The following is a 22147-nucleotide window of genomic DNA, read 5'->3' as shown; positions in this document are numbered from 1 at the left end:
TCTATGGTGTGCCCAAGGGCACACAATAGTCACTAACTCTCATGATAATTCTAGTTTTTGATTGGTGGATGGATAATAAATGTAAACGGCCCCTCTGCATTCACATCAATTCCATCAATTAAAACAAGCTATTTTCATGAAAGTTGGTGCTTATTGTGTGCCCTTGGGCACACATTAGAAAGACCGTTTATATATATATGAATGATTGTGATGGGGTTGGGGGAGACGGGACTAGGGGTAATGGATGGAAAAACAGTAGGGACGATAAAGTGATGTTATGAAGGTAGTCTTATTGCTGGGTCGTAGTTCGTTGCACCTGTCTTCTCTTGTTCAATGCCTTTTGGTTGGCATGCTTTTGTTTTTCTGATCCCACGAATCACATTCTTATATAGAAGACACCAACTTTGAAATTTCCATTAGCATATAGTAATATTTTCATTCATATTTTTTACTCGTACTCGTCAAAGCTGCACTCATGAAATTATTTTCTTACAGTCTTGCGACAATCATGTTATGGAAATATTTAAATATAACATATCCTTTTTTTTTTTTACTAATAAACAAAATTGTGTTTAAACAGTCACGTGAGATCAGTGCGGATCCAGGATTTGATGGACAAAGGATTTACTCATCATTGAAAAAATAGTATCTCATTGATAGTTTTCAATGACAAATATAAAGTCTTACATTACAAATCTGTTACCAAAACACTAAATTATGTTTTCAAGAATGTGTTTATAGATATATAATTTTAATTTTTTGATGATGTAAAGTAAATACAAAACACATAATTGCGGCCAATGAAAGAGGTAATTGCTGTTTAATAATTCAAACCAGTTAAGAAATTAATGGAAAGTAAATAGAAAACACACTTATTGATTAGTTAGGTGAAAAAAAGCAGGCTAGGAAAGAGGTAATTGCTGCTTACTCACTCATGTTTGCGACTCGGAGACAGTGACATGTTCAGGGCAGATGAAGCTAACTACATAAGAAAGTTGGAGAAATAAAAAGTTGCCATCTGTGTATCATGATTTGATTAATCTTTGGCAACTACAGTTGTAGTTGTATGTACAAATTATTTATTTCAAGAGATAAGTCGGATCACATTCTTGCACAGACCAACCCACGCAGCAAAACTGTTGGCCACCGATGACCACCGAAAATCCTCAACTACTCGGCCTTTTCGCAACATTTTTATTACTCCACAGCTTTTTTTTTTCCGAACTCCACAGCTTTTTTTTAGAACAATGAGTATGCAACTACTGCTGCTCACTGTATTCACCTGAATCCGCAGTAATGTTCTAAATTTTTTTAACTCACCGACCATTCGTTTTTAAAATCCAATTAATTCTGATAATTTTTTTAATCGAATTATTTAAAATAATTTATTAAAATTAAAATATTATATTATTTTAGATATAAATGATTGTAGAGCTTATGATATAGTAAATATATATTTATTAATATATAACTAATATAACAATAAATAAATAGCAAATAATATTATATTATTATAATTTAAATGAATTCTACTCTGATTAATCCTTTCATTAATCTCCAATTTTTGATTAATTCTAGATCGATAACTTAATCGATTAGGTCTGATTTCTAATTTATCTTGCACACCGCAAAAGTGCTTAATAAAAATCATGGGCTGCTTGTACAGTTGTTTGTTTTCTTTATTGTGTATTTTAGAAATTTCATGATATTTATTAATTTTTTCTTCTTTAAAAGAAAAAAACCACATTAAAAGGGAGTGTAAAACATAGAGAGAGCGTTGGGACAAGATCCGTTAGTAGATCCGAAGCAGACTTTACTTAGCTTTACATCACACGTGCGAGTTTTTCCTTTTTTGTCCGTGAGCCTCAGCCCCTCTCCACTTTTCCTTTTATTTTCTTCAATTTGCTTCCCTCCACTTTACTCCATTGTGTATACCCACCCCTCTCTCCTTTTATTCTCTCTCGAAGTATCACTCTCGATATTACACACGTAGGGAGAGAGAGATTTACACTTGGAGAGAGAGATTTACACTTAAACAAATGCAACAAAATCATTTCACATCAAGCATCATTTCTTATTGAGGTAAGTGCAAATCCTTCTCTCTTTTGTCTTATTTCTTCAAATATGCATTATTCTTATTATTCTAATCACCATTTCAGTTTAATTGCCAACCCCCCACCAAAATTTGGCTAACAAACTACCAGAAAATTAAAATGGGTGCTTCTTGTTTGTTTCTTTTTCAAGCTCCTAGTTGCAAGATTTCAACTTTTTTATTGTTTGAAGTTTTCTTTGCAATTTAATTGAGTTTTGCTGAAATTGCCATCCTATGAAAAAAAATGGTGTCTTGAACTCTTGATGCATAAAGAATAGACAAGGAGCTTGTTGAGAATATGACATCTGCAGTATGTGGGGGAAGATTTAGTGATGCTGTTGTCAAACTTTGTGGGGATAACTTATATTATGGGCAGTAATGTGATTAGTTAAGGTATGTTGGATATAAAACACACACACACACACACACACACACACACACACACACTTACTATAGTATTCACTACTCACTAGTGATGGGTAATGTCTTTTCAGTTGTGCATCAAGTCAAAAGAGTTCAATTAATCTCTATTCTTGGATGAATTCTTTGATCTTAATCTTAGACAAAATCTTGGGATTTTATTTTGAAGAAATCAGAAGTATGAAAATTTAGTAATATGCATCTTGACTTTGGGCTGATTTGTAAAGTTTTTTCGCCTGGTTGAATATTATTAGCTCTAGTATTTTTAGACATATTAAATCAAAAGAGTTATTGCTTTGCACTATATTTTTTAGTTAAGGAAGGGGAAATTTCTTAATCTGATTTTTTGTGGAAATTGGCACAATGAGATTGTTGTCACAAAAGGGAAAGAATTTCCTTGAGATCAAACTCTGATATGTTCTCATCATATATGTTGAAATAATAGTGATTTCATGCTGGGTGATTGCTATCTTTTGTTCTTTTTAGTCTGAATAACTCTGAGATAGTTATAGACTTATAGGAACTTTGTATGCATAAGTGGTTTTCCTTGAGTACTATTTCCCAGTACAATCGAATTGCTTTGGCTGTGTCATATTGCTCATCTAGACATGTCTATAATCTTACACTATCACATAAATACCTTATAATTTAGTTTTAGAAGCTTTCAAATTTGTCAGAGGGTGCTAAAGTTCAGGGTAGGCATTTTCACAAGATAGTATGTTGTTTAGACTTGTGGTGTTTATCTATCTAAATAATTAGGCATGACCTAATATCCATGTGGATCCTATATATTCAACCCTTAGAGCAATGTTTACAATCTTTTAACGTATGACATCATACAATCAGGTTAACAAGTTCTTGGGGGACTCCAGGGAATGTTGAACTCTGCCTCTTCCAGAATATTTGCTGTCATGATCTTTTGTTTTGCTTGTTTTTACTTGAAGCAGTTTCTACTGATTTCTTAATTAATCACTTCTGTTAACCACTGCCCACTACCCAAATAAATGAAGTAGTAATTACGTTGATTAAAAATGTCAGATGCGTTTATTTAATTGGACAAAGAAGAGGATTATCTTCTTCATAAATTGCAAAAGTTAGGATTATACACCACTGACATGTATTTTATGCAGCTTCATTTGGCTGTTGCTGGGAAATGGAGTCTTGCGATTGTTTTGAGACTCACTGGCCTCCAGATGACCTTCTAGTGAAATATCAGTATATTTCAGACTTCTTTATTTCCTTTGCATATTTTTCTATCCCCTTGGAGCTCATTTACTTCGTCCAGAAAGCAGCATTCTTTCCTTATAGATGGGTTCTAGTGCTGTTTGGTGCATTCATTGTTTTGTGTGGAGCAACCCATTTTATAAGTTTGTGGACATATTCAGTGCATTCTAAAACTGTAGTAATAGTGATGACTGTTGCAAAAATGTCCACCGCTTTTGTGTCGTGTGTAACAGCTTTAACTCTTGTGCACATTATTCCTGATTTGTTGAGTGTCAAAAAGCGTGAAATGTTTTTGAGGAAGAAGGCTGAAGCGCTTGACTGGGAGAGGGGCCTAATCATTAAGCAAGAAGAAACTGGAAGACATGTCAGAATGCTAACTCATGAGATCAGAAGCACTCTTGACAGAAACACTATACTAAAGACCACCCTTGTCGAGCTGGGTAGGACTCTAGATCTTGAGGAATGTGCACTGTGGATGCCATCACAAAGGGGTTCCAGTTTACAACTTTCTTACTCTCTTAACAATCTGATTCCCTTTGGCTCAACTCTACCAATTAATCTTCCTATAGTAAATGAAGTTTTCAATAGTGCTGATGCAATACGAATCCCACATACATGCCCACTGGTGGGAATTAAAACACATGTCGGAACATATGTTCCTCCTGAGGTTGTTGCTGTTCGTGTACCTCTTTTACATCTTTCAGATTTTGAAGTAAATGAGTGGCCAGAAATTCCTGCAAAACGTTATGCTGTGATGGTCTTGATTCTTCCTCTGAATGGAGTAAGAAAGTGGCGTGACCATGAATTGGAACTGGTTGAAGTAGTCGCTGATCAGGTATGTGTTGTCTACTTTATTTTGTTTACTGCAGCTAGATTTACATGTCTTCTTCATATCACCTAAACTATGTTTCAAGATTATTCCTTTAAAGCAACTAATCTCAGCTATCAATTTGTTCTTTTTTGCTCAACATCTCAAGTAGAACTTGACTTGTGAACATTGTTCTGTTTTTTCTAGTCTTTATTTCTACAACACAAGAGAAAACAACTTGTAGTCAATAATCATTATACTTCTTCACAGGTCTTGTTGGCTTAAAGCTACTAATTACTTAAAGTCTAATTCTTTTACTAAAATCTTGTGAATTTTATAATTCAATTGATAATGCTTATCTTATAAAATTTAAAATTACAGATAATAACAGCAGAGTGATAGAAGTTACATGTCTTGAGGGTAATATTGATTTTGTTAAGTCATAGATATACAACTCAAAATGAGTAAATAATAATAATAAAATAAGAAACCCTTTTTTACTTTATCCAAATTCAGCTTAAGTCGGTGCAAGTCGTAAGTTTTATTTGATAAACAGACTAAATAAGTTTGTTTACCAAACAGCAACTAGTCTTCTTATAGAATTTCAAGAAAAATCCTATTAATTCCAAGGAGAAGTTGTATACGCACTATATAAATGTTTAGGGTTAGGATAACACCTCGATAATTGACTAAAAATGTACGTTATGATTTGCCATGTGTAAATTATAAAATATAGTTTTGTAATTAACATATATATTATTCACCAGCTTGTATAGGCTAGATTAGTTTGTATATGAACACAAGACCATACATATCGAACCTAAAGCTACTCATTCAGGAGAATCACTTTCGACCAAGAGCAATTGGCAATAACTTAGAATTTATATTAACTAAAAGTATCCAGAAAGAAAGCAGTTGTCTTGGTTATACAAATTACCAAATAGTTAGATATATTAAGAAAATAAAGTAAGGTCAACATATATACATAATACTTATTGTTCGTTTTAAAAGAATTGATTTAGTTTCTTATGATGTCAAATTTTATACATATTTTTTCCTGGGTTCTCTCATGGAGGAGTAGGAAAGTTTTGGATGGTGTTGAAGTAAAGGAGAACAGAATAAACAAGAAAAACTCTACAAAGGACTTGGAGAACTTAAAGTGCTAATAATATGTTGAAGTTAGAATATGACCGCTAGTTTTGGGTGGTGCGGTAAGTAGCATTTCCAAGTGAAAGCTATGCTCTTTGTGGCACAAGTAGCTGAACTTAGTTTTACGAGTTCCAATCTTTTTTTCTTTAGTTATTCATACATTTTCTTTTTGTGTTTTTTTAAATCCACTGTCTTTTGGATTAGTACAGAAAACCATATCTCAGGTGAAATAATAGAGGATCCAAACAACCTGGAAAGCATATAACGTCCACTAGGATTATTTCTGTCTGATTTTAAGAAAGATAACCATATAATTGAAACATAACCATAAAATTGTCCCTTCTACTTTTGCTTAAAAAAGAAGCAGCTCGTAAACAGATATATTCCTCACTGAAAGCAAAATAATTTTTTATTAATGTGGGTAGGTCAATCACAAGGAAATTAATATACAGACACACATATTGCCTCCGCTGAGTTCGAACCCTCGACCTTTCGGAAGGATGAGGAAAATCCTATTACATTTCCAAAGTTAGCTATACATAATATGATAATGCAAGTTTTTCCTCATTTTTGTTTCAAAACAATCCATTTTGTTCCTTTATGACTTGGATAAACATTGTCGATTTATCTGGTTTCTAGAGCTTACTAAATTTGACCAAGCTATGTCTTTCACATCTTATGGAATTTCCCCCTCCCAGTGGGATGATCATAAAAGTTAAAAATAAAGACAAAAGGTTATCCACAGAAAACAACAACGATTCTATGCAACTCCCTCGTGCTCAGTCTGCCATATTGTTTTTACAGGTCGCTGTCGCTCTTTCACATGCTGCAATTCTGGAAGAATCTATGCGGGCACGTGATCAGCTCATGGAGCAGAATGTTGCTCTGGATTTAGCACGACAAGAGGCAGAGATGGCTATTCGTGCTCGCAATGATTTTCTAGCCGTGATGAACCATGAGATGGGGACACCTATGCATGCAGTTATCACCTTATCTTCACTTCTACTAGAAACAGAATTAACCCCAGATCAGAGAATGATGATAGAGACCGTACTTAAGAGTGGGAATCTTCTGGCAGCACTCATAAATGATGTTCTAGATCTTTCTAGACTTGAAGATGGTAGCCTAGAATTAGATAATAAAATCTTTAACCTTCATGACGTATTTAGAGAGGTAAAACTCAAAACTGCTATTTAGTCTTAATATATATTAGTACTATGTCTTCACGATACAATTATTATATTTCATTTGTGTGCAGAGCATGAACCTTATAAATCCTGTTGCCTCTGTAAAGAACTTGTCAACAAACTTGACACTGGGTATTGATCTACCGGTCCATGCTGTTGGTGATGGTAAATGGCTTATGCAAACTATTTTAAATGTTGTGGGAAATGCTGTAAAGTTCACAAAGGAAGGTTATATTTCAGTGGAAGCTTCAGTAGCAAAACCAGAGTATTATAAATACTTGGGGAATCCGGAATTCGTTCCCATGTCAAGTGATAATCACTTCTATTTACTAGTGCAGGTCAGAGATTTTTAATTTTTTAGTAGATTACTTTGTTGAGATCTTCAGTAGTGGACCGATAGTTTATTCAATGACAAACGCCCCTCTTCATCTCACCAGCTCACCCTGGTAGAAAAGAAAGAGCAAAAATCAGGAGAGGCTTGAAAACAATAGTTGTAGCAAGTTTTGATTTTTTGTTACTCCTTTGGGTATTTTACATAATCAAATTTAGTTTTCCCTCAAAGATGCTTCATATTATTTGACTAAATAATTTATTTTTCTCTCTATCTGCAGGTGAAGGATTCTGGTTGTGGAATTAGTCCTCAAGATCTTCCACTTCTTTTCACCAAATTTTTAGAGTCTGGAAATGCCTCTTCTCGAAGCAATTCTGGCACTGGACTTGGACTTGCCATTTGCAGAAGGTAGGAGTAGGCTATTTTGTTTGGAGAGATTATAATCCATACTTTGTAGTTTATCACTGGATCAATAGTCTTTAAAATACTAATCCCATGTTTGTTTTGTTAAACATGCCGGGTAGACCATCTAATCTCCTGTAGAACATATTTCTACACTTTCTAATTCCTGGACTATATTCCTATGTAGATTTGTATAAAACAGATGTCTAAAATTATAAAATGATTATAGTTCAGTCCTCAAATATCCCTCAGATTAAATCAAATGTAGACTTAGGGTTGACTGGTATCACAAAAGGATTTATTTTATTAGAATGCAATGCCCAACCTCTTCTTCATATACAATTGCTTCAATAGTTGTCTATCCTTTCCTCTCAATCTGGCTTGGTATATTTTTAGGTTCTTGAATCTCATGGGAGGTCATATTTGGATCGAGAGTGAGGGCCCAGGCAAAGGCAGCAAAGTTGCATTTATCGTGAGACTTGGACTATGTAACAACGCAAGTGAGCCAACAATACAACAAACAGTGATGCAAGGGAGAGCTCACAGAGGTAGCGGCGATCTCATTGGACACAGACTTTTTTCAAGAGACGATTATATAGCTACTTACATTCCACGTAATCAGAGAAGTTTTTAGTCGCAACTGGTGCTCCGAGGAAAAAGATTATGTAGGTTTAAGTTTTCAGGCTCACTTTTCTCTATTAGGTAACGATTATTATTGGATTTAGCAGTCATGCTGTTGTTCTAAGGTCGCGGGTTATTACAACTTCAAATCACTGACTAAATTGTACAATAATATGCAGTGTACCCTGCGGAGACACTTTCACCAGTTCTGGTTTTACACCAATTAGTTTGGATTTGCTTCATTTGATTTCCACAGTTGCGTAGCAATATTTTCTGCTCTTTTATCCACTAAATTTGAAATTGATCATGTTCTATGCTCAGAAAGGGTCGAAAAATGACTCTGATGCACGGGTTTTTGACAACCGATTCACCTCGCAGAACTAGACCTGGTGATTTGGCAATCATCTTGCGCCAAAAATACAATATCAAAAATTGAATAAAGTATTTCTCTGACACCGTCTTCACCTTCCGGCCATAACAAAGAATATCAACATATGATTTCAATAAATATTTATTCAGTTGTATATTAAGGTGAGCCGAGTTGCTGCGCCTATGAGCAGAAGTTTGAAATTTGATTTTACCAAAATGTAAAGGATCACTTTATGAGATAATTTATAATATTTTATTATCACATTAGTAATTTTTATATCTGAAAATTTATGAATATCAAAAATATTATCCAAACACAAAATAGAATTACTCCCCCCGTCCCATAATACATGTCACTTTGACTTTTTTCACGTAATTTGAGGTGCAAATAAAACATATATCTATATATTATTTTTCAAATTACGTGCAAAAAATCAAAGTGACATATATTTTGGGACGGAGTGAGTACTTTTTAAAACATACTGAATCAGACATACGCTTTTAAGCCAGTAGCCAGTTCACTCATACGCTCATAAAATTGGTTCATCATTTACCATAGGCAACTACATATCATGAATGTTTATACGTATCCCCGCTTCAGACTATTTTGCAAGCAGCTTGTAGCATCATCTACAAGAGGACAACTATTCACCCAGGCAGAGCTGAGAAGTGCTAGATGCAGTAAATCAAAATACCGCCAAGGAAATCAAAAAAATTAAACATTGTACTCTCAACAAATGCAAATATAAATGCATTTTCAATATCTATGCTTCCATTTTTCAACAGTATAAGAACAATTAACAGCAAGCATAACTAGATGTGCAGGAATAGCAGATAAAACAATCTATAGAAAGAGTCTCAAACAGAGTATTAAGATTATAATTCAGATTCCATCTCTTAATAACAAACATTTTAAACAGTAAACAAAAGCATAGAACCATGCTGGTCAAAAACACTAGTGCTAAACAAGTACTGATACAGAATTCCCCTTCAAGCAGCAACAGGAAGTTCCTCACTTCTTTGATTTCTTCGATGGCCTACACCCAAACAAAAATTGGTTTACATATACCTTTTTTGATCTTTGAAACACCAAATTAGTACCCTTCCAACAGTATAAAATTCAATATAAAACTTACTGAGATTGAGCTGGAGCAGCTGCTGCGGCAGGCTCTTGTGGTGCTTTCTCTCCAGGTCCCTGTACATATCAAACAAGGAACAAACTTGATCAGAATCTCATTAATGTACAGAAAATCTCTATCTGTAATGCAGTATGCATAAAAGAAATCCAGTGAATAATTACATAAAATTGCTTAAGTAAGAAGTTTACCTGAGCAAGACGTTCCTCCCTCCTAGCATGTTTCCTTTCCCTGCTTGCCTTATTCTTTGCTCTCTTAGCCTCAAACTGGTCAGAGAGGGTCTTCTCACGAGCCTTTTCAGCCTTGGATTTGTGGATACTCTCCATGAGTACTCTCTTATTCTTGTAGACATTACCTTTCACTTTCATGTACATATCATGGTACATGTGCTTATCAATCTTCTTTGCTTCACGGTATTTGCGGAGAAGGCGCCTGAGCACTCTCATCCTGCGCATCCATAGAACTTTTGTGGGCAACCTAGCCTCCCTGGTTCCCCTTCGCTTACCTGTATTCAGTGTAAGATCATTCACCAATTAGTGGGCAAAGAAATCAACAAAAAAATCTGAAGAGTTTCCCAATTTTCATATCTGCCTAAGATGTTGACATGCATTGACAAAAGAAAAAAAACTGATGGAGAATGCTGACATTCCTAAAACCAAGGTACTTGTGCACAGAATACCCAATATTTTCTTGTTTAGCTAGTGATGGACTTTGATTTTGCATCTAATTCCTTTAAGTAGATAAAAGACTTTGAGATAACAGAATCTGACATAAGATGCATAAGACAACTATCTTTAACTTGTGTATTTTGTATAACCTAATCGCTAATATTATTATTAAGCAGAAATCCTATCATGCCAAAATAATGCTAGAATGTAAACTATAATTTATTATATGACTTATATTGTTGCCTACGCACAATATTAAACTATTACAGTAATTCAATTTAATTTGTAATTTTATACTCCATATAATTTTCAGAGAACGTGTATTCCAGGTATCCCATATTAGTAAAACCTTACCATATCCAGCATGACGACCCTTCCTCTTTGCTTCCTTCATCCTGCGTGCACGGGAACGGGAGTGAATCTTGGTTGGCTTCCTAATGATAAACCCATCCTTCACTAGCTTGCGGATGTTCTGACCTGCTCACCAGAAAGTAAAAACAATCAAAGAATATTCTAAATCAACTCCAGCATTTCATCACATCAGATGATAAAACTAATGACTGAAACAATAATTCAAACAAAGACATCCTAAACAAGAACGAAGTTGCCAGCTTCCATTTTCATACTTAAGAGTAACACTTATTCAACAACATAAACTCTGATTCAACTTCTGACACACGTCCATCATCATAATTAATGGCAAAAGAGGCAGCATAATAGACTGTACTATTGCTACCATCATAGAGCTAGGAAGATGCTTCATTTTGTATATTCTAACAACAAAATAATCAACCGAAGGAGCAATTTATCTTTCTACCAATAACATGAATAGTTACAATACCAACGCAGTAGTATAGCCAGTAGAAAGTGGACAGCGTATTACAATCATTGCATCACCAATAAACCAAATCCCAAACCATGTACAGATCTTGCTAATAAAAGTATATAATACATATGCACCAGAAATGACATATACAAATCAAATTAACCATTACAACACTACAGGAACGAATGAAACGCAACCAAATTACAACAATAGAATATTATAGTACAGAGTTAGAGAGAGAGAGAGAGAGAGTGAGGGAGAGAAACGAAGAGAGTGAGGGGGGAGAGAGAGAGACGGAGAGGGTGAGGGAGAGAGGGGGAGACAGAGAGAGAGAGAGAGAGAGAGAGAGAGAGACGGAGTGGGTCAGGGAGAGGGAGAGGGAGGGAGAAAGAGAGATAGAGAGAGAGAGAGAGAGAGAGAGAGAGGGGCATACGAGAATTGGCCATGGAGATCTCATTGCTTTCATTTGGATCAAGCCACACCTTTCCCTTTCCGCACTTGAGGACGCTGGAGGCCAGACGCTTCTGCAACTTGAGCGACACCATCTTTTTTCTCCGCAGCTGCGCTCACAAACTGAACAAGATGAACGAGAGGCTAGGGTTTCACTTTTATATTTCGCCTCTTATTGTTCTCTGGGCCTAGGGTTTAGTATCTCGTTTTGGGCTTTAGTTTCTTGTAACGTCCTCGAGCCCGAATGCGAGGCTATTACAGGTAGGGGTGAGCATAACCGGATATCCGGTCCGGTTATAAAATATAAACCGGATATCCGGTTTTTCGGATCACTAAAATTTTATTCCGGTTCCGGTTTAACCGGATATCCGAATATTCGGATATCCTCTTAAATCGGATCGGAAACCGGATTATCCGGATCCGATTGATATATACTCATTTCTTATTATTTTTTTGACAAATAATATTAAAAAAAACACTTTTATAGCCTACTATGTGATACCTTTTGCCTATAAAATCGTAAATAGATTCATATTAATATTTGATAAGTGAAATAATAAATAAAATGCAATAAGTATCATCTGATCTAAGTGAATATATGCTAATAATAATAATAATAATAATAATAATAATAATAATAATAATAATAATAATAATAATAAACTAGCATAACATGAGCAATAAATGTGTAAATGATGATTGAATTTGGAAGTCCACAAAAAAGTTATAAAAATACATGTACCATACTTAAAAATATAAAGTGTGTATTCCATATTTGCTTGGCAACGAGACTGAAATAAAAAAGCACTGACATATCAAAGCAAGAATTGGAGGTCGATATTAGCTAAATACATGTAAGCATCAGACTCAACTCTTTTAACTCTTTTAACTGTGATCGGTATACCGCGTGGGGTGTATTGATATTGTGATGTGTTATAGGAGTATTACATTGGCTGCTTCTAAAAAAATCACGTACTCATGCTTAAATGACGTGAAATTTACAAGATGTAGATTCTTTACAAAACTAAAAATTATTAATATATTATTTATAAAAAAATATTTTATCAAAAATAATAAAACCGGATCGGATCCGGATATCCGATTTCTTATATATATGTAATCCGGATCCGTATCCGAATTTATAGAAAAAAACCGGATCGGATATCCGGTCCGGATTATTCGGACCGGATATCCAAATTTCCGGATTTTTTCAATCGGATACCGGACCGGAAAATCGGATAATCCGGATTTCGGATTTTTATGCTCACCCCTAATTACAGGAGTATTATTTACTAGTAGCCCAAGTGGCTGAATAAAAACATCCTCTTTGCGATTTCCGACAATTGTTATAGTCTGATTTTTTAAAAAATTCCTAAAAGTTCAATTTTTGTTTCAAAAAAAAGATTTCAAATTTTAAATTCGTGAGTTTAGTTCAAAAACATACTGGGCGAAAATGGTAAACTAGTCATAATTTACTTTTAACAGGCATTTATTAAATTTTATTCTAGGGAAAAAATTGAAAAACAAGCATGAAACTATATTTTTTAGGAAATTTAAGATAGGTCTCAAAATGAAGGAAATAAGAGAAATGAATTTTGTTTTTGTGAAAATATTTTCGATGTTTAAAAAAAATGGAACTGCAAACATGCCAAAAACACGTGTTACTGTCAAGTGTCAACATTACTCCCATGAATCACTACTTCAACATACTGTTACTCAAATGCATAACCCATATTTACTTAAATTTGTTTGTCAATAAATTATTCGATTTTAATTCAGCTTGATAAGTTCGAGCCTGAGAAGGCAAACATCTCAATATATATGACTCAACTGAATGCAGGGGTGATAATGTCAAATAACGGGCCCGCGAGTTAATTTCGGGTAAAGATAAAATCACTTAAAATTGAATAAAATTGAAAATTGAAGTTATTAAAAATAAAATTCTAATTTCGGGTCATTTCGGATCAAAGGGATGATTTTCAGATCACTTTCGAATTTTATCTTGATAAATAGGATTGCGGGTTGGATCGAGTTTCAAGTCATGCCTCAGCGCTGTAATGTAGCAAACTGGTAGTCGTCAGTATTAGGTTCCAGTTAAGCAACTCTTACATTCAGACATGAACTAACATTACACCAAAAACTTGAACAAGTCAAAGTTTGTCATAGATTTCTACATATACTAGATCAAACATTACAACAGAATCTAAAACAAAGGCTTCTGATAAACCACAACAAGAGGTGTATTCACCACATGATGCTCATCTCTCCATATCAATTTCCCCTCTTCAGACAACATACTCCCGGCAGACACTCCCATCTTCTTGCCCGAAATCCGAACCGTATAACTTTGTTTCTCACCTTTCTTAGTAAACCTCATCCTTGGCGGATCAACACTCACACTCACATGTTTCGGACTAATAACTTCTGCTGTGTAACTAGACGCATTCTCGCTAACATGTGTCACTGTTCTTCTCACAATAACTTCAAACCTTGACGCTTCAGATTCTTCGAAAGCCACTACAATTGCTGGGTAATTCAGATCCCAAGGCCTCTGTTTCGTTTTGTTACACCTTAGTGACCGTCTAGCAATTAATCGGATATCTTGGCGACTGTAATTTGACGAGCATAAGAAATTTAAATAGTCAATACTTGTCAAGTCGTAAACTAATCCTGGATCAACCGCCTTGTCAGGATCCACATGTCCCGATCCCATGTCCCATATTGTTGAATCATTATATGCTTTCTCATCGCGAATAGGCCTGCCCTCAGTGTCCATTGTGTAGGCCGTGGTCATGAGCGCTGATTTCACCATTGCTGGTGACCAATCAGGATGGGCTCCTTTGAGTAACGCGACAAGGCCTGATACGTGAGGGCACGACATCGATGTCCCTGACAGTATGTTAAAATCAGTGCGTCTCGTGTCCATGGCTAATTCAGTCGGCGGTGCTTCATTAGGCCATGCTGCAAGGATGTCAACACCTGGCGCGATTATATCAGGTTTTAGAACATAAATTGATTCAGCATTAGGCCCTCTAGCTGAAAACGACGCCACCACGGGTGCTGGCTTCACTCCCACTTGAGTACCACGAAAAACGATACTAGCCCTCGGATTTTTATTTAATTTAACATAAGCTCGAAGCTTTTTACCAGCCGATGCAGTAACGGATAAACCAGGAATTACATGAGCATCAGCGACTAATCCTTCTCCGGTTGTTGCTAAATTCGCAACCACAACTCCAATCCCACCAGCAATTTTCACAGTCTCCCCTTTCGTGGCACGAGACGTTCCTCCTCTATCACATATCACGATTTTCCCCTTAACCAAATCACTATCTAAAGATTTCGGCATACAAGCTCCTCCAGAAAAATTACTAAACCCTTGTTCACGAATAAAAGCATGCCCTGCATAAACAATCGGTGTATAAGGCACATCCTGACCTGAATAAATCGCGGCGCCAGTAATAATTTTATCGTTCTCCAGCTTCAAATCAGCTGGAAATCTCCTATCAATCGTGCCAGCTCCAACAGTTGTGATCCACGGGGCAACATTTGCAACCGACTGTGCAACAGGGCCTTCGTTACCCGCAGAAGCAGATACAATAATTCCTTTCTCCATTGCTCCGTACGATCCTATAGCAATCGGGTCAAGATGGTATGGGAGCGTTCCCCCACCTACTGACAACGAAATCACATCCACACCATCTTCAACAGCTGCATCAAACGCCGCGAGAATATCAGCGTCAGAACAGCCTTTTTTCCAGCATATTTTGTACGCTGCAATTCGGGCTTTCGGTGCTACACCGATGGCTACACCAGCTGCGAGAGTGAGCAGCGATGCGTTACTAACTTTTCGGCCAGCTGCAGTAGAGGCCGTGTGAGTACCATGACCATGCGTGTCTCTAGGGGACTTAAGTTCCGCGCTAATATTCACATCTTTCATTTTCATGCTCGCTTCATAAGCCGCTCTGAAATATTTTGCTCCGATTAATTTTTTGTTACAGTGTGATTTTTTAAAATTTCCCCCTTCAACGCACTCGCCTTTCCAACGTGTGGGAATTGGAGGAAGGCCTTGGTCATGGAAGCTACGGCATTCTGGCGAGATACCCGTGTCGAAGATCCCAATTATGGCGTCTGAACCGGAGTCAGATTCAGTGATTAAACTCGAAGGATTTTTCCCTTCGAGTCCAAGAAATATTGGAGTGCGAGTTGTTTGGATTTGGCGGAGTTGGTCAGGCATGACAGCGAGGATTCCAGGCTGGTTTTTGAGCTGCTCAGCTTGTTGGGAGGTAAGTGTAGTGGAAAAGCCATGGAAAATTGTTTTATATATGTGGAGAAACTCTTGAGTATTGGAAAGCTCTTCAGAGTCCTTCATTAGTTGAGAGGTGTCAAGAGTTTGAAGAGTGGATTTATACCAATTCTCAACATTAGAAAACACAGAGGGCTTTAAGTCGTTTTGGACTCTGATTATGTAAGTTTGAGATTGAGCAAAAAAGGATGGGAGTTGGAGGAAGAGTGAGAGAAGAAACCATAGGAAATGACTCATTTTATGTGTTTCTTCTTCTGATGATTTTGAGAACAGAGAAGGATGGAAGATTTATAATGGATTGTGTGGTGATTTCTGTAAGAAGAGGACAAAATGGCAAGACAACTGGGATGCAGAGAGTACATAAGAAAACGGCAAAAGTAATGAGGCTTATATGAGTCTAACAGAAGGGTAAAACTTGGAGGCTATTGTATTTTGTGTACGTGCAAGAGGCGACTCATTTCACGGAAGATGGACTCAAAGCTGGTTTTCTCTAGTATAACATGTTTTATGCGGTACCCTTAAATTATCACTTATTATCAAGTGATGTAATATAAATACATACATAATACATGACAAATTTTAATTTGGGACGTATATGTATGCACACAGGATCTCGTACTATTTTTAAAAAATTTACCATCTATATACTGACAATTCGAAAAATTTTATCGAATTTTTTTAGAATATGTAGCATTTTTCGAGAAATTATGTGTGAATTAGTTCGGGATTGAACTTTGGCAGCATGTACATGACATTGCATATATATTATTTATTTTATTTTATTGCAGTGGAGGTGCAAATTTCACGTTGATGGTTCATCATGGTCTGCAATATTTCTCGGAATCTAAGGGGCCAAAGAAGCCAAATTTAGTGAAATCTTAGGTAGCAACACAACTTGTGTGTGTGAAACTGTGAATATGTGTGACCTTAAAATTGTGAATTGTGCAACAGCAGTTGTGTCCAGTCATAGTTGAGTTGGCTTCTTGGAGGATCATGACATGCATCCTATTTTTAGATCATGTCTGCTGTTTAATTCTTGGATTTTTGCTGCAGTTTCGTCAAAGTAACGGTTGTTGCGTTCAATGCTCACGTTTGCTGTAGACTTGATCTCATTGATTAGTAGGAGAAGCTTTATGTTCAATATTCATTTTTATCAATGATAATTACGTTTTATCTTGATTTATATTTTGAATAATTAATTGGATAGTCTATACTCTTTTTTAGTAAAAGTGAAGTTCACTTTCTCAAAATTTAATTATCATAATCTTATTTATTTCTATTTTACTATATTGTTTATTAAATGTTTCGGCATAGAAAATGTTAGGCACCCTAAATTATTCTTACAAAAGTTTCTCAAATTTTATGTGTCATTCTTTTATTGGATAAAAAATTATTAAATAGACATGGACCCTCTAATTATATCAATCACACATTCAAACCACTATAATCATCCCAAATTGACACATCACTTATTTACGTTTTTTAAAAACATAATTTGGAGTAATTAACATTGCCATTCGTCATAACAACTATCTTTCCCGCTAAAATTTGATAATCAAAATTCGTATACATATTTATAGAATCAAATTTATTGGAATTTATATTTTTATTGGAATATTGGAGCCCACCATTTATTTTATTATCATTGGACGGTGCTCATTTTATGATAATAATTTTTATTATTTTCTTTATATATATATATATATATATAACTTTATACACACACTTGTATAGTTGTATACGGTGGTGTATTAACTTTAATATATAATTAATATAAAATTATTAAAATTATGCACACAACTATCAAACTTTATAAGATAAAATTTAGTAGCACATTGAAATGAAAGAAAATTTACAACATAAAAATCATGGAATCAAAAATAAGTTATGAATTGAATGTTGAATGTTTTATTTGAGACATTTTCAAATAATTTTATTCTCTTAATTTTTATTTATAATATTATTTATGTATTTTTAATTAAAGATTTTAGAGAGCAGGAGATGCTCTTCCAGTCTTGCTCCCTTAATAAAAATCGTGCAAACAAGTAACCTTCTATTCACAATTCACAGACACAGAGTTGACATTATTAGGTGCAACAAATATACTTGATTCTTAAGTCATGGGTATATAATTAGTGGCGACAACCGCATATAAAACAATAGTCTAACACAATATAAAATTAATATAATGGTCTTATAAATAGATTTAGAATTGTAGGACTTTCAACACATTCAAAACGTTAAAACCACATTTTACACTCACCTCTTCCTAATCAAAACCAACAACACACAAACAAGTGTATAATGGCTGTTTATACCAAATTTGCACTAGCAGTTTTTGTGTTCTTAATATCTACAATTGTTGTTTCAGCCACTGGTTATGAATATAATGGTGTTAAGCCTATGCCATTTCCGGAAAACCACTTCTCCCATAAGTTTTTGCCGGGGTTTGTAGCTGTTCAAGGTCTTGTTTATTGTAAATCAGGTTCTAAACTCATTCCACTCAAAGGTATTGATTACTAGCTTGTCTTTCATCTTCTTCCTTTCTTATTATGTGGGGATATTCTAGCAATCATTTTTACTTCATACATTGCTTGAATATATATGATCCCTCATCCCTCGCGCACACATACACAGTGGCGGAATCAGGTTGGAGCTGACTCCCGCTCATGGAGCTGTTGGCTAAAATCTTCTCACACCTTATACATTTTTACATAAGCTTAATTAATATTATTTTGATTTGAATGCAGGAGCCGTGGCTAGAGTTACATGTCTTACAACCAGACCGAATGGATACGAAGCAGCTCCAGTCTCCATCTCAAGTAGTCCCACAGATGCAAAGGGCTATTTTTTCATAACCTTGTCAAAACTGGTTAAGGACGGAAAGAGGATAAAAGAGTGCAAGGCATTTCTTGAAAAATCTTCAATGGAGACATGCAAAGTCCCTACTAACATCAACAATGGAACAAGCGGTGCTCTTCTTCGGGCTCCTAGGCTCCTCAAGAGCATCAACTTATATTCAGTTGCCCCTTTCTTTTACACCATGCACTAATCAAATCTACCCAATCGTTGGTAACTAGTTATATATGTTGAGCTCACGATCGAGCAACATTTTTTTTGTTTGGTTTTGTCTGATTCCTTTTGAGTTTATTTGTGGTTGATTTCGTTGTTCGCATGGTTTATGTTGTTAAACATCATTGTAACACCGGCTTTATTATTATCATTTTCCGAGAGCCTTTTTTTGTCCACTGTTGTCTGTTGTGGGGGCGCTGGCTGTTTTAATATTTTAGTTTCGTTCTTTCTTAGTGCATGTGCACTAGTTGTAATTATCAGTCCAATAACAACATGCTTCAATGGAATGATGTTCTATTCGGAATTAATTATAATCGATGATTAATCGGAATGAAGGAATTTAGATGAGTTCAAATGGATTTTAACTTGATTAAATATTGATGAGTTAAAAAAAAGTTCGAAATATCGGTCAAACAATCAATTAATAAAACTAGTCAAAAGTCAGTTAATAATAAAATTTTAAAATAAATTTAATTAAACAAAAAATATATATAATATTTTATGTGATAATTTAAATATACATAAAAATTTGTTTTGTTAATGATATATTTGCTATACATATAATGGGTAACATTTTTACGACATGCAATTCTATGTAATTACTTTAATAAACTTAAATCTATGATATATTATAAAATAACTTTTAAATAATATTAAGTTTTCTCGAGAAAAATTTGAGGAAAATATTTACATAAGATTATTTTTGAAATTTTTCCGGGAAAAGTTTTCTTTAGAAAAATTTCTTTGATGTTACTTTTATGTTTGGAATTTTCCTCAAAAGGCTTTTCTAGACGAATTTATATGATATAAAAAGTTAGTGAAACATTTCCTCTGAAAAAAACACTTTCCCGGTTATCAAAGCAATTTTCGCGAAAATTTCTCAAATAGAATCCTGTTATATTTTTTCACCAAAAAAATTATGGAAATAGTGATAAACAAATAATTTTAAAAAAATGTATTTTCGTTCTTAAAAGAGGAAGTCCTTTTCTAAAATTAATTAATTTTTTGTAAAATAATTTTTTTTAACACTATTAAGAGTAGGGGTGGCAATTTCGGGTAACGGGTCGTGTTCGTGTCAGCAATCGGGTCGATTTCGGATCAAACCAAAATCACTTAAAATAAAATAAAATTTAAAATTGAAATTATTAGAAACGAAATTCTAATTTCATGTCAATCGGGTGATTTTCGAATCACTTTCAGATTTTGTCTCAGTAAATCAGGTTGCGGATTCGGGTCGGGTCGGGTTCGCCACCCCCAAATTTAAGAGACAGCCAATGTATTAAAGATGCGTTTTTTGATACCACTAGTGCGTTACCTTCAAATTCAAAACTTATTTCTGACATGTTTATACTATAAGTCAAAACAAAAAGAGCATATTTAAAAAAGTAAAATATGTATTTTAGGCTTTTAACTCAATTTTTTTTGTTGACAGAGTTTAAGCTCATTTAATAAATGATTTCATGGATATTTTATATTATAAGATGCTAATCTGCTATAGTACAATACACATCGTGGAAACAAGTAATGCACACACATAATCTCCGATATCTGATTAGTGGCAAACCATTACCAGTACCAGATACGAACGCCAATACAGACATACCTCAAAGCATTGCATTTGGTTTAAGAATTTCCTTATAAAGAGGTCCTTGAACATGCCTGAAACTCACAACTTATTTCAAAGCAAAAACACCAGACACATTCTAGTAAGTCTAACAATTCAGAATGGGTGCATCCAGCAGGAGTTTGTCACTTGCATTTTCCGTGTTTCTCGTCTCAATGGTGCTCGTCTCGGCTACTGGTAATGAGTATAGTTCCCAAAAATCAAGCTCCGAAGAGATTTTAACAAAGGTTATAGGCATTCAGGGGATTATTTATTGTAAAACAGCCTCTCAACTAGTCCCGATCAAAGGTACTGTTTCTGCACCTCATCTTATTCTTATTCGTCCTAGCACATTTGCCTAATGCCTTAGATCTTATTATTGCCCATTATTTGTAACTATGAACATTAGTGTTCGTCTGGCCAAAAAAAATAAATCAAAATCACTCTTCAAATTAATGATTTTTTTTTGTTAGAATATAATATGATCCTGGTAAGCTCTCCACCTATACCTTGAGATTTTGAGAGAATTGATCACTTAATATGATATCAGAGCTCAGACAAGATGGATGCTCGTGATCCACTCTCGATTGATATTCGAGAGACATGAATGTTAGAATATAATATGATCCTCGTAAGCCCTTACTTGAATCTCCAACTGGCCAATAAATTTTTTTATAAAATACTCTATTATTTTTTTTGACAATTAGGCGAGCAGCGTTAACATTTGAAATATAAAAAACAATGCTAATTTTGATCATATGACATTGCAGATGCCATAGCGAGAATAACGTGTCTAGCAGTGGACAAAAAAGGATACGAAACAGCTCCTTTCTCCATATTGAGCAAGCCAGCTGATGCAAAAGGCTACTACTTCGCCAAATTGTCACCTGCAGAGCTTGAAAAAGGATGGAGGCTGACGCAATGCAAGGTTTTTCTCGAGAAATCGCCATTAAAGAGCTGCAACGTTCCAACTGATGTGAACCATGGGAAGACTGGTGCAACTCTTTCTTCTCCCAGGCTACTTAAGACAATGAACTTGTACTCCATTCCAGCTTTCGTTTACACTTCTGATGCTCCAGCTGTTGCTGCCATCCCACCTGTTCCTCGTGGCTACTAGAGATATGGGTCTGCACTTTTTTCTTCACCAATCATTCATTTTTTTCAATGGAGTTTTTTCTTCTGAATCAGTCCCTTTTTCCTGAGTTTCGAATGTTATAATCTGTAATTTTATTTATGTTATGCTGCTCATCATGAGCAATTTGATGTTTCGTCCGCGTATTAATATAAAATTTTTCTTATTTAATGGTATAATTTCTAATTTCATGGCATTGCAGAAAATTGTTAATTAAATAATTATATTTGTTTTTTTTGAAAATAAAAAATAATTACATTTGTTGATTAAATATAATTTCTCTATAATTATATCAACTTTTTTGTCATAATTTTAAAAACATCTGTAATCTCGTCCAAAATAATTCTTTCT

The 22147-nt window shown here is 34.8% G+C and overlaps 5 protein-coding genes across 7 annotated transcripts; 3 read left to right on the top strand and 2 right to left on the bottom strand.

Annotated features, from left to right (window-relative positions):
• The first annotated feature begins 1784 nt into the window (after window positions 1-1784).
• On the top strand, window positions 1785-8485 carry LOC108204341 (ethylene response sensor 1). 3 transcript variants are annotated; one of them, XM_017373723.2, is made up of 6 exons: window positions 1785-2082; window positions 3643-4571; window positions 6498-6866; window positions 6952-7218; window positions 7492-7619; window positions 8010-8485. In XM_017373723.2, exons 2-6 carry the CDS (start codon window positions 3666-3668, stop codon window positions 8245-8247), a joined length of 1908 nt encoding a protein of 635 aa, XP_017229212.1. In that variant the 5' UTR covers window positions 1785-2082; window positions 3643-3665; the 3' UTR covers window positions 8248-8485. The 3 variants fall into 3 exon arrangements, with proteins under 3 accessions (XP_017229212.1, XP_017229213.1, XP_017229211.1); XM_017373724.2 differs by lacking the exon at window positions 1785-2082 and adding an exon at window positions 2365-2485; XM_017373722.2 differs by lacking the exon at window positions 1785-2082 and adding an exon at window positions 2481-2690.
• Window positions 8486-9431: 946 nt separating this feature from the next.
• On the bottom strand, window positions 9432-11952 carry LOC108212891 (large ribosomal subunit protein eL19x). The gene is made up of 5 exons (XM_017384638.2): window positions 11667-11952; window positions 10762-10884; window positions 9931-10244; window positions 9740-9798; window positions 9432-9640 (listed from the first exon to the last, which is right to left on the bottom strand). Exons 1-5 carry the CDS (start codon window positions 11776-11778, stop codon window positions 9616-9618), a joined length of 633 nt encoding a protein of 210 aa, XP_017240127.1. The 5' UTR covers window positions 11779-11952; the 3' UTR covers window positions 9432-9615.
• A 1819-nt stretch (window positions 11953-13771) lies between these two features.
• Window positions 13772-16319, bottom strand: LOC108213371 (subtilisin-like protease SBT1.5). The gene has a single exon (XM_017385163.2). It carries the CDS (start codon window positions 16224-16226, stop codon window positions 13887-13889), a length of 2340 nt encoding a protein of 779 aa, XP_017240652.1. The 5' UTR covers window positions 16227-16319; the 3' UTR covers window positions 13772-13886.
• A 1897-nt stretch (window positions 16320-18216) lies between these two features.
• LOC108200382 (protein SEED AND ROOT HAIR PROTECTIVE PROTEIN) lies at window positions 18217-19294 on the top strand. The gene is made up of 2 exons (XM_017368510.2): window positions 18217-18498; window positions 18740-19294. Exons 1-2 carry the CDS (start codon window positions 18294-18296, stop codon window positions 19039-19041), a joined length of 507 nt encoding a protein of 168 aa, XP_017223999.1. The 5' UTR covers window positions 18217-18293; the 3' UTR covers window positions 19042-19294.
• Window positions 19295-20720: 1426 nt separating this feature from the next.
• LOC108200540 (protein SEED AND ROOT HAIR PROTECTIVE PROTEIN) lies at window positions 20721-21975 on the top strand. Its single transcript, XM_017368737.2, has 2 exons — window positions 20721-20973; window positions 21435-21975. Exons 1-2 carry the CDS (start codon window positions 20787-20789, stop codon window positions 21779-21781), a joined length of 534 nt encoding a protein of 177 aa, XP_017224226.1. The 5' UTR covers window positions 20721-20786; the 3' UTR covers window positions 21782-21975.
• The last annotated feature ends 172 nt before the right edge of the window (window positions 21976-22147 follow it).

The sequence above is a fragment of the Daucus carota genome, chromosome 1 (assembly GCF_001625215.2).
Source record: "Daucus carota subsp. sativus chromosome 1, DH1 v3.0, whole genome shotgun sequence".
Classification (NCBI taxonomy): Eukaryota; Viridiplantae; Streptophyta; class Magnoliopsida; order Apiales; family Apiaceae; genus Daucus; species Daucus carota.
Note: the sequence above shows the minus strand (reverse complement) of the source record. Positions and strands in the feature narration are given on the sequence as shown.